This window comes from Rattus norvegicus, chromosome 4 (assembly GCF_036323735.1).
Source record: "Rattus norvegicus strain BN/NHsdMcwi chromosome 4, GRCr8, whole genome shotgun sequence".
In the NCBI taxonomy this organism is placed as follows: domain Eukaryota; kingdom Metazoa; phylum Chordata; class Mammalia; order Rodentia; family Muridae; genus Rattus; species Rattus norvegicus.
Genome location: NC_086022.1, coordinates 131,610,740 through 131,623,347, shown reverse-complemented (window position 1 = coordinate 131,623,347; position 12,608 = coordinate 131,610,740). Strand labels below are relative to the sequence as shown.

Below are 12,608 nucleotides of genomic sequence, written 5' to 3'. Positions count from 1 at the left end.
TGACAGCAGCTTTGTTATATGCAGGAACTAAATGACACCAGTCTGCCCTAAAAGACCTTTCAGTAAGATGAACATCATCTGTTTCCTTTAAGCAATATTCACACATCTTGTGGGAGCCAAGGCTGATAGACAGCCTACTTTCAGCCCCGTGCCTCATTCCTAACTCCCTTTGTTACCCAGAGTACATGGCTAACCCCTTGGAGACTAGTGCGCTCTTCTAGTAGACAGCTGCAATGTCTCAAAATACTGTTGCTAGGTAAGGTGTGCAGCTGGGAGCCTGTCCTCCCAGCAGTTGGGAGGCTTAGATGGGAGGGTCATGAGTTTGAGGTCTGCCTGGAGCACATGGTGAGTTCCAGGCCAGTGTATACATAATGGCACAGAACTTCAAACAGAACATGTGTGGGATATATCTCGATGATACGGTTACTCACCTAGCATATACAAGCCCCCGGGTTTGACCCCCAGCGTACTCAGACAAACACTGTTGAATTTAAAGGGGAAGGATACAAATGACTGCTTAGAGTGATATCCTAACAGGAACCCAAAGCCCTGCCTTACAAAATAAACAAAAAATAGAAGGAAAGGCATCCTGGAAACGTTTCTCTTCTCTCATATAGGTGAAGTTACCTAAGATGATAACTAGTGGAAATATTTCTGAGAAGAAAAAATATATTTAGCTTTGTAAATTATTACAATCTTTTTGTAGGACAATTTACCTGTATGCAACCACATGTAAGGTATGATCCCCTTGACCAGATGTTTATTTGGTTATTGTCTCATTATTAGCAAACCAGTGAGTTAAGTGACAGTCCTCTTGGGTGATGATTACCTCAAATGTCAACGTGACACCATGTAGAATCGTTTGTGTCAATAAGGGATTGTCTAGATCAGTTTGGTAAACGGACATGCCAATGGATAAGATTATCTTGATTATATTAATCAAGGCCTGCCCATTCTGGGTGGCACCATTCTCTAGGCAGGGGATCCTTAACTGTGGAAGAGTGGAGAAAGTAAGTTGAGCACAAATAAGCATGTGTGAACAAATTTGTCATTCTCCTGTCTTGACTCTGAATGTAATATGACCAACTGTTCCAAGGTCCTGCCACCTTGTTTTCCATGCTGTACTTGTGAGCTGTGATAAATCCTTTCTCCCCTAAGTTGTTTGACTTAGTGTATCACAATGACAGGAATGAAACTAAGACACTCTCTAACATAAACTCACCAGACCTAGAAAATTATCTGTGCTATATTTTCAGGTAAAGACACAGTGTAAAGCAATATATGATGTGTGTGTGTGTGTGTATGTGTGTGTACACATATGTGTGTGTAAGTGGGTGCATGTTTTGAACATGCATATGGATGTATATAAATATGTATGTTTATATAACTATAGGTAATTTCAAATCATGTACATTCACATATGTGAGTAGAAGTGCACATGCCAAAGCAGTAATATTTTATACCCTAAGAAGGGTAAGTGAATGAGGAGAGGAATTTCAGGGGTTTTTTCTATTATTGCGATTCTGAATTTAAATTTGTATCACAAGAGTATGCAAACTTTTTGCAAAATGTTCTTTTCAGAACACTTTACTTAAGCCAGGTGTGGTGACATGCACCTCTGATTCCAGAATTCAGTAGGTACAGGTGCAAAGACCAGGTTCAAGGCCAGCCTGGGCATTATCAGAGACTCTGTCTCAACAAAACAGGAAAGAAAAGGAGAGGAAAGGAAAAGGAAAAGGAAAAGGAAAAGGAAAAGGAAAAGGAGAGGAGAGGAGAGGAGAGGAGAGGAAAGGAAAGGAAAGGAAAGGAAAGGAAAGGAAAGAGAAGAGAAAAAAAGAGAAGAAACCTATTGTTTCTAGACCAGTATATAGACTGTTTCTGGAACACAGCTCTTGATATCACCTGGCTTTCACTTACACAGAGCCAGCCTGTTGTAGTGTGTCTGGTATTTACACAGTGTATCCACTTAATAATAACCACTGTTTATTGATTCAGTTACTGTAGAGCAGAAGGGAATATTTATGCTCTTTTGAGAACCATAGAATTGTCATTAAAGTAACATATATTCACCAGTTTAATTGTTAAAGGTACAAAGACTTAGACAGTCAATTTCCCCTAGTGTTTATTAACGATATTTTCTAACATACCATGACCCACATATTAGAATATTACAACACAAATTCTGAAGCAGTGAGACCATCCTATAACATTACCATGAAGTTTTCATACAGGCTTACTAGTATGTCTTTGGTTCGGTGGTGTCTTATTGTTTCTCAAACTGTTGTGCGATCAGTGCACTGCAATGCCATCAGTTAACTACTGATAGATATTTATGTTATTTCCTGTCTTTATCAAGGCAGTGCTATTATAAACATTCATGTACATGACATGTTTGAGGTCAGATTTCTGTAAGATGCATAGCGTGAAGCGGTATTGCTAGAGGGGTTTGGATTTCCAAAGAGATTATGCCAATGTATACTGACACCGAGTGAACCAGAACCCTAGCCAGCATCTTGATTTACACCAGTCTGCTATCCAACTGCCATGACTTCCTCAAAGGCTGGATGCTTGGGCTTGTTTCCAGTATTAGAATTCACAGAAGATGGCGGCATCTCCATAGCACTGGGGACGTGGGTGAGGCTACTCATGGATGGATGTGGCCACTGTAGGTATTGTGGCTGACCTAAAGCCCCAGAAAACCTAGAGCTTGTGGTGCTGTAGCTGAAGCTGACCCTAGTGCCTTTACTCCTCTGCTAGTGATGGGATTGGACTGAGCATGTGACTTACGGTGGGCAATGACAAGCTGTCTATTCCTCAAAAAATGTAGGGTAGGGTGGAGATCTCATGTCTGGAAGAGTGGCAGCCATGCTGCAATCGTGAATGTCAGCTTGTGGAAAACACGCTAAATAGAAAAAGATAAGAAACCCGGGGCCTTTGGTATAATGTTAATGGTAGAACTCACTAACCTTGAAACTGTCTTAGACCTGGATACTGAAATAAAAAACCTATAGTAGTCAAGGAACTGTGTTAGTTACTGTTCTCCTACATGGGCCAAATCTCTGGCAAGGAGAAACTTAGTGGAGGAGGGGCTTATGGTTTGAGGGAGCACAGTCCATTGTGAAGGGAAGTAATGGTGGCAAGAGTGGGGGTGGGGGGGGAGAGTGATAGTATCCAACTCATGCTCTCCTTTTTCCAGCGTCTAGGGCGCACATTTAGGGTGAGTCTTCCCACACCGGCTAATGTACTCAGACAATTCCTCACAAGTGTATTCAAGGCTTGTCTCCAAGGAGTCAAATTCACAATCAATATAAACTATCACAGACACGTTCCATTTGGTTTCGTTATTGTTACTGCTGAAAACCTTTTTGATATAATGTCCACTCGAGATTGGGACTTGGAAAAGAGTCCTGCAACAACAGTAAGAATAAAAGAGGCTCAAAATAGGAACCCCCTGAGGAAAGAAATCAAAACCAGGGGATGTGTCGATAAAAGGAAAATGTTCAAGCTCAAAGGAAGATGGGTTGAAATAAGAGGAAAGCTGACAACATCAAGGTTCTATACATGAAAGAGTCCAGGCCACTTCACATGTAATGCACTTCTTGGTTAAATGTTAGAGGGAGGAGAGGATTCCAGGGACAGTTTTGACAGGCAGAAGAGCATGTCCACAAGGAACTGCACATGGAGACTCAGATCCTACAGCCCATTTCCCAGCTGTGTGACTTTATGTAAATTGAAAACATCAGTATGGTGAGGCACACCTTTAATCCCAGTACTCAGGAGGCAGAGGCAAGCACATTCCTGACTCTGAGGTCAGCTTAGTATACAGAGCGATTCACAGGACAGCCAGGGCTACATGGAAAAACCCTATCTCAAAACACAGAAGCAAGCAAACAAAAAAAATCTCTGTGCCTCAATTTCTCATTTTTAATAATAGTTCTAACCTCAAACAAATTACAAAATTTATATTAGATAATCCTTCAAGGTGAAGATGAGGACAGGGTTTGGTGTGTATGAAAGTGTATGTAAGTATTTGTTCTTCCTAATCTTCAGTTATCGTTTCAACTTATGTTCTTGAAACTAGTCACCCCGTGGTGTAGTCTCTGCTATCACCCTGTCTTACATGACTATTTTATGAGAAACTAGGTTGGTGAGATGGCTATGTTGGTAACAGTGTTTGCTGTACAGCCTGGCCATAAGGGTCCAATGCCCAGAGGGCACATAAAATGAGAGATTGAGAGATTTGACTCCTGAAGGCTGTTCTCTGAACTCTACACACACACACACACACACACACACACACACTCGGGGGAGGGGGACGGGCAGGCATGTAATCACAATACTGAGGGGAAAGTTAAAACAGGAGGATCACAAGTTTGACAGCAGCCTGGGCTACAAAGTTAGTTCCAAGCTATCCTGAGCTACAGAGTAAGGCCATTCCCTCCCTTAAAACTGTCAAAAAAGAAAGAGAAGGAGGAAGGGAAGGGAGAGGAAAGAGGAGGAGACCTATAACACCAAGTTCTGGTGATAATAAGGGACAACTAGATTGTCCTTATTACCTGGCAGGAGAGTAAACTGATAGATAAGACAGTTGGCAGAGGGGACTATTTGTCATTTTCATAAAAAATTAAAGACACAGTTGTCCTATAATCTGTTTGCTTAGCTCTTGCATATCGAAGAAAAGTAAACATGCATATGTATGTCTGAGTGCATGCACATGCACGCACGCATGTATACACACACACACACACACACACACACACACACACACACACTTTGCTCAGGGTGTGAAGCCATGCTTAAAAGAACCCATCTCTAAATCAGATTAATCAAATTCTAGAATAGACGGAAACAATCTCTGTTGGCGTAAATCTGAAGCACGTCTGTAAAATTGTCAGAGATAACTTTCTAGATGTGTTCTCTATCTTGGTAGCTGTTTATACCATGGATTTAATGAATAGGGTATATGTGTATGTCTTGGCTATAAATTCTAATTCTATTGGTGTGTGTGTGTGTGTGTGTGTGTGTGTGTGTGTGTGTGTGTGATATACAAGCACATTTATGTACAGATACAGAGAGGAGGAGGATGGGTGTTCTACTCTACCAGTTGCTGCCTTATCGTTTTGAAACAGAGTCTCTTGCCAAACAGAGCCAGGCTGGTGAGGAGAAAGCTCCAGTGATCTTTCTGTCCCCAGCTGCATAACACTGAAAGAGGTGGTGCATGTCTGGGTCAGAAGGAAGGGGAGCAGTTGTATAACTAGGTATCTTAAGAACAGGTAAGGAAGGGTAAAACACAAAGCTTGTCCTTCCTTAGTGGGTAACACTCCTGGGTGACCAGTCATTCGGAAACATTGAACAGAGCATCACCCATTTGCAGATGAAGGCAGAGTTGTCCACACTGAAGTACCCTAGTGAATAGAGCTAGCAGAATTAGAAAGTTGTCACGTTGACGTCCTTGATTAAATAAATTACCATGGTCATGACTATTGGTTTTTCTACCATAAGAGAACAACTATCCTTCCAAATGCAAGAACACACAGGCTACAGGATCTAAAGGAGTCTTGATCAAATGATCTAGCCAAAAGCAGAGGCCTTCAGGAACCACAGTAGATAGAAGTGTTTTAAATGATACCTTAAAAACATAGTCAGCAAGCCTGGGTGGTCTGAGAATTGATGGGCTAAACAGCTCCACATCTTCAGTAAATAGATAACCATATGGTGTACTATAGATTACCCAAAATCTGAGAGAAATGTGAACCAGTGTCAAATTATGGCATCTGGTTTGGGATCTTATTTCCAACAAAGTGGGGGCAAGGGGAATGAGGTTAGCCATGGTAGTATACAGCCTTAATCCCAGCACATTCTGTAGGCAAAGGAAGACAGATCTTTGTGTGGTCAAAGTCAACATTTCTACATAGATAGTTCCAGAATAGCCAGGGCTCACACAGAGAGATCGAGAGACCCTGACTCAGGGAGAGAAGAAGGAGACAGAGATGGAAAGTGAGAGTGAGAAGGGAAGATTTGGATGCAGATGCAGTCATACATGTTAATAATCCCAGCACTCTGGAGGCTGGAGCAGGGGAGTCATGAATTTGAGGCCAAGTTGTACTACATAGTGAGACCTATAAAATAAGCAAATAAGAAAAGATATCATTCAATTAGAAATCTAAACTCTTAACAGATATCTTAAAGATATTGAGGATTTTTTTCTTTTAGTTATCTGGGTTTAATGTTAAAAAAGAATGTTATGATCTTTTATACTGAAATCTTTACAGACAAAATTACCTGAAGTTGAAGATTTGACTTAAGATGGCCCAGAGGACAGAAAGGAGGGGATAATCGAGTGACTCTCAACCTTCCTAACGCTGTGACCCTTCAACACAGTTCCACATGTTGTGGTGACCCCCTGACTATAAGATTTTTCCATTGCTACTTCGTAACTTCAATTTTACTACTATTACGAATCGTAGTGTAAATATCTGATAGGCAGGATATGACCCTGTTGGGGTCAAGAGCCACAGACTGAGAGCTACTGATTTCCGTGTCTCAAGAGTGGCCAGATTAAAAGGTGCGTGCAGAGACTGGGTGGACACAGTGTGTGATGCCAGTCAGCCACTGTGTGTGTCCTGAAGTCTTCCTTCATCTAAAAAAAAGTTCATTTTAGGCGGGAGTAACTCTAACTTAAGGCTAGCCGGCTACATAGAAAGACCCCTGTTTTAGAAGTGGAGGGGGAGGAGGAGGAGGGAGAGGAGGAGGAGATAGTTTTGTGTTTTTTTTTTCAAAGCTCTGTAAAGGGGCAGAGAAAGGGGAAAACGAAACAGAGCAAAAAAATCAGATTCTGCAGAAAGCCAGGAAGGAAGTGAGACGGGAAGCTGCATGGAAAGTCGTGCCACTTTCTTTGCACATTGTCTGTGCAGCCTTTCTGAAAGTCCTTACTGGACGCTGGACTCTGGGTGCAGAGCCTGTTTTCTTACCCCCAACTGGGAGGCTCCTAGCACTGAGTGCTCCGGGTCTTGGGTCCTGTGTGTGAAGTGGACTTCAAACATGGTGTTCAAAGGCGCTTTTGTCTTTACTTTTCCAAACATGAGGAAGTTATTAGATTTTACAGAGTTTGTGTCCAGTGTCTGAAAGGCCGCACGTGCCTTTGACCTCTGGCTATGAGAGCCATGAGAACCCCGGGCATGCCTGCCTCTCTCCCCCAGGCTTCTCACCTCGACTTTTCCATTTGTGGTTAAGAAAGCAGGAACCCGCCCAGTGCAAGAAAGTTCCCTCTTTTCTGCCGGGAGGAGAACATGAGTAACAGATTTTTTCCATCGGAGCAGTTTTTCCTGGACACAGCGTACCGTCCAACGGCTGCAGCATGTGATCTCAGGGAGACCTTAAATAAACTTTCGGTGCTCTTATCAGCCCCAATTTTAGGAACTTGTGAATTCACTTTCTGTAGTTGGTGATTTTCCTTTTTAGACAGAAGTTCTTTTTCATTCAGTAGCTGCTGAGAGCTTCCCAGGTGCCTTAACCGCGTCGTCCTGAGTATAACAGAGATGCCTTGTACACAGCCCAAGTCCCTGCAGCGGCCCTCGCCTGCCTTGCCTGTCTTCCTGCCTTGCTCAGCGGTTTCCCTGGGCAGGGTCCTCGGCCCTCTTCATCATGACTTGTGGTCATATCCCCTGCCTCTCCTGCTCATTCACTGGCCTCTGCCCCCCAGCACAATGCCAGGCAGAAAGGCCCTATGCAAAATAAAAATGCACAAGTCTTACTCAACAGGAGCCAGGCATGGCAGGACCTGTAATTCCCACACTTGGGAGGCAGAGGGAGGGTTGTGCATTCAAGGCAAGACTTCTGAGACTCTGTCTCAAAAATACAAGAGCTGGAGATGTACTTAACAAGAAGAGCAGTTGCCCAGCATCCACACAGCCCTGACTTTGACCCCGATCAACAAAAAATAATAGCAGTAGTATTAAGAACTGTAATAGCGGGGCTGGGGATTTAGCTCAGTGGTAGAGCGCTTACCTAGGAACCGCAAGGCCCGGAGTTCGGTCCCCAGCTCCGAAAAAAAAAAAAAAAAAAAAAAAGAACCAAAAAAAAAAAAAGAACTGTAATAGCTGGGTGGTGGTGTTGCGCACCGTTGATCCCAGCACTTAGGAGGCAGAGGCAGTCAGATCTCTGAGTTTAAGGATAGCCTGGCCTCCAGAGTGAGGTCCAGGATAGCCAGAGCTGCACAGAGAAATCCTGTCTCAAAGGGAGAACAAAAGAACTGTAGTAAAGAAATAAAGCCTTACATAGAGCATGGGATCCTGTGGGCCCACAATGCAAATCTGAGCACCCATGATACCAGCGATGGTGCCTGGCACCCTGTGAACAGCCAAAGTAACTGTCCTTGTAATGAATGAAATGAGCCCTCCAAGTGGTTTCAGGTTGGTAACAATGAAGAACAGAAGACAGTATATACGGAAGAGATGCTGGTCCTAGACAGTCGGGTATCAGACCCATTTCCCTCCTCCAGAGCCACAAAGTCCAATCAGTTGAGGCTTGGAGCATGATGTTTTCCAAGTTGATTTCCCTATAGTCCCGTGTGTGTGTGTGTGTGTGTGTGTGTGTGTGTGTGTGTGTGTGTGTGTGCGCGCGTGCGTGTGCTTGGTCCTTTAAAACAAAGAGAGACCTGAGGAGTAGAGAGGTGGCTCGGCAGTTCAGAGTACTTGCTGCTCTTGCAGAGGACTCAGGATGGGCTTCTAGCACCCACATGGCAACTCACATCTGCCTCTAACTTCAGTTCCAGGAAACCTGGCACCCCCTTCTGGCCTTTGAAGGTGCTTCACCCATATGGTGCTCATACATAATGGAAGAACACTTCACACATATAAAATCAAAAATAACTAAATTTTCAAAATAAACTGGAGCTATCTATATATATTTTCCCCCTAAACTCTTTGTGCTTTCCTTCATCTTGCTTCCGGGGACAGTGAAAGCCCCCAGGGCACGTGCCTGAGTCCACAGCCTGTGAACTAAGTTCACAGTATGTGAGCCTGCATCCCCACCACGATGCAAGTTCCATAGTCTTGCCTCACAGATGCCCATCTTTGTTTAGAACCATTCAAAAATGTCAGTTTGCTTGCTCAGGGATTCTGCTGTGGGTTACCGACCCCTCAGTCTTTGAGTGTTGGAAGCTTACTTCCTAAACCTCTGTGCTAATGGTATTTGGAGGAGGGGATTGAGGGGTAGTTAGGACTACATGAAGTCATAAGGGTGGAGTACCCATTATGCTATTAACTGGCTTTGAACAAAAAGGAAGAGAAACCCAAGTGAGTAAGCTTACTCTGTCTCTGTGCATATGATGCTCACACCATGATGTAGCGAGACTTTTTATAGATGCCATGACATGCCCTAGGACTTATCAGACTCCAGAACCATGAGATGAACCTTTACTTCTTTTTATAAATTTGCCTATCTGTAATATAGCAACAGAAAATGAACTAAGATGGGGTTCTTAAACAGGACAGGCTAAGTCTGCCCCAGAACTGGGTGCCTCTCAGGAAGAACAATCAAGTCAGATAGAGTGGGCTTCACTCACCCCTGGTCTCTGAATGCCACTTGTCTAGGAGTGTTTCCCAAGTGGCCACCCCATGCCTGTGTGATAGCCTAACGCTACAGGGATGAACCACTCTGAGCATGCTCTGTTCCTACACTTCTCCTATCATCACGCCTAGAGTCCATCCTACCTTGCATTGATAACACCCAGGATCCAGAGCCTCATGGAGCAATTGGTTAAGGATGTCCAAGTCACACTGTCTTTCCTCTCACAAGTGACATGCTACAGAGAATCTTTCCATCCACAAGTTGAAGTGGAAACTATATACTCAGTAACAGAAAGAGTTTGGATACAAACACATCCATTAATCTAGCCATCCAGACCTTGTCAGCGAAGCCTGCCTACCTCCAGCCCAGCTGCCTGCTAGGGTGTGGCCTGGTGGCTCTAGGCTGCCATCCCAGTCCCTTTGTCACTCTAAACAATTATAGAGTACTCCTGGAACACTAAAGTCGGAGATGAGATAGTAATCTAATACTTATAAGCCTTCAGAGTCTAATTAATAATCTGAGGACTGGTAACAGCTACTGTGCTTTTTGCAAACATGGTGCTGGAGAGTAAACCCAGGCCTTTGTGTGTGGCAAACTCTCCCACATCCCAAGATTTTACCTTTATCCCCCTTCTACATGTGTACATTGGCACTGAGGTTTTTTAAGTCCCTCTCTGCGTTATCTTCACAGCCCTCATAATCATGCCATCTTCACTTGGGCACAGACTGTTTGAGACTCACAATGTCCCCAGGGCCATCATTACAGAGCATTCTGTATACATTCTCACTTATTCTAAGCATGTGTATGTGGGTTCCTCAGCAACACCACTGACTGCACGGCTCCTTAGAGTGCTTAAGCAACTTGTTCTAGCTCCCAGCTCTTCCAGTTGTCAGAAAGCATGCGCACCAATAATCACTAAGTTTAGAGTAAATTCTTTGTCACGTTTTCTGCTTGTGTGACCTCTGTCTGCATTCAAACTTGTTGTTGGTTACGTTGGCTTCTGGAGGGGGCTGGAAAGATGGTTCAGCGGTTAAGGACACTGGCTGCTCTTCCAGAGGACCATGGTTCAAATTCCAGCACCCACATGGCAGCTCACAACTGTCTGTAACTCCAAGATTCTGACACTCTCACAAAGACGCACATGCAGACGAAACACCAACGCACATAAAATAAAATTGGCTTCTGGCTGGGTCTTCCCCGGTCTCTTGTAAGAGTAAGTAAATATTTGAAAAGACAAGATATTAAAGCCATTTCTGATACTTGACAGGTATGGAGGCAGCCATATTCAGTATTGAGGTACCTGACACTTTGTGGCCATCGGATTCCCAGGGCCCAACCTGTGCTATCTCCTTTACCTCCCCCAACACCCTTGAGACATGGGGATTTTTGTCTCTGTTCTACAAAAGAGCAAATAGCTTTCTCAAAGACAAACCACTAACAAACATCAAGGTGCCTTTAACTCCAGAACTTGGGTTTTCACCCATATTACCAGAAGGCTCTTAGTCCTCAAATGGAAGACCCATGGTACCATGTTAGGAGCTCTTTCTCAACTGCCCCAAGAAAAACAAGTCGATTAATTACATTTCTTCCTGTTTTTCTCATTTTACGATGAAGTATAGCATAATTTGAATATTCCCTAGCCCATGAATAATTCCACTGGTAAATTATTCTGCGAGATGCAAATGATGTAACAAGCCCTCTCTGAGTCCATGGTTAGCCTGCCAAGACACTCTGTGCCTGGTGTGCCTGATGTTGAATGACACTGATGTTTTCATTGTGGAGCTCCACATTTACTCCTGAGTGGAAAAGCCATTGGCATGTGATGTCTCTGAGAAGGAGAGTTCATTAAATACTCTATTCCATACATTAAATCCCCAGGCTAGCCCAGAATATGCATAGGACGGGAAGCCAGATTGGAGTTTGAATGGTACCCAGTATAGCCCATCTCTGGGCAATTCTTAACTCCTGTCAGACATTGTTTATGGAGTTGAGAATTCAGGACACAATATGTCATCGTGTGTTTAAAGTGTATAATGAGGAGAGGCTTCAGGAGGCCAAAAGAAACAGCAGGCTTTTTAGCTGGATTTTCCTCTGTTGCTTTCCTGACTCATGTTGAAAGGCTTTTGTTTCTAATCAAAGCAACAAACAGTAAGGTCACTTCCTTGCGATTATATGGCAGCGGAAGGTGTCCGGGGGCTTTGGGTCCTCACTTCCACCGGCTTGTAGTTGGAGGACAGAGGCACACACACACACACCCCACAGCGCTGAATACATGTGTCCTGCATCCCGCATCTCCTCGCCAGTCCCTTTAAATGAGCCTCGATCATGGATTGGAGGTAAGCGGAATGTCTCTGACCATCAAATTGCAGGCAGGTAGTGTCCTGGAGCATCTTGAGCAAAATGTTGGACAGGTTTTAATGCTATATGGGGGACAGTTCCTAGAAGCAGAGCATCTCTGAAACCAACTGTTTAGAAACAAAACTAACAAGACGTGCTTATCTCTCCATGGTTTCAAGGAATTACTCTTTGCTAACTCCTGCTGGGGAAGGTCCGGAATGATATCCTAACAGAAACGGCTTTTAACGCCCCGTCTTTTAGAAGTTTTTCCTGATGTGTGTAAAAAAATGTTGCCTTGGCTTCTTTAAAAGATTGAAAAGGCTGGTATCCTGATTTTCTTCAGTGATTGCTGGAGTGTGTCATTCCAGGTCACCGTCAGCCTCACCCACCTACTGTTTTTCTATTCTTTCCTTTCTCTTAATTATTTTGTAATTTGAAAGATTCAGGCTCCTTCCTTCAGTTATCCTGCAGAAAGCAGTGGAAAGGGTCCCTGCGCGAAGCACAGAAGTGCTTTTGATTTGTGATTCTTAATCACCTCATCAGCAAGATGGGCTCCCTCCATTTGTGTGTGCAGCTTGGCAGCGAAGGTTCTAGTGTGCTAGAACTCATTAGTGTCCTTGCTGAAAGGACCCTTTGATGTGTGTGCCCTGCTCTGCCTAGGGAAAGCAGGACGACTGAATCCTGTCCGTTACCTTTACGCT

The 12,608-nt window shown here is 43.8% G+C and overlaps 1 protein-coding gene across 4 annotated transcripts in view; it reads left to right on the top strand.

Annotated features, from left to right (window-relative positions):
• Positions 1–12,608, top strand: part of Frmd4b (FERM domain containing 4B) — a 326,374-nt gene that overhangs the window by 155,387 nt on the left and 158,379 nt on the right. The window contains exon 1 of one of the 4 annotated variants that reach the window (XM_063285582.1): positions 3,177–11,906. Within the exon in view, the coding sequence (XP_063141652.1) occupies positions 11,883–11,906 (24 nt within the window). The 5' untranslated portion in view covers positions 3,177–11,882. 4 annotated transcript variants of the gene reach the window in all.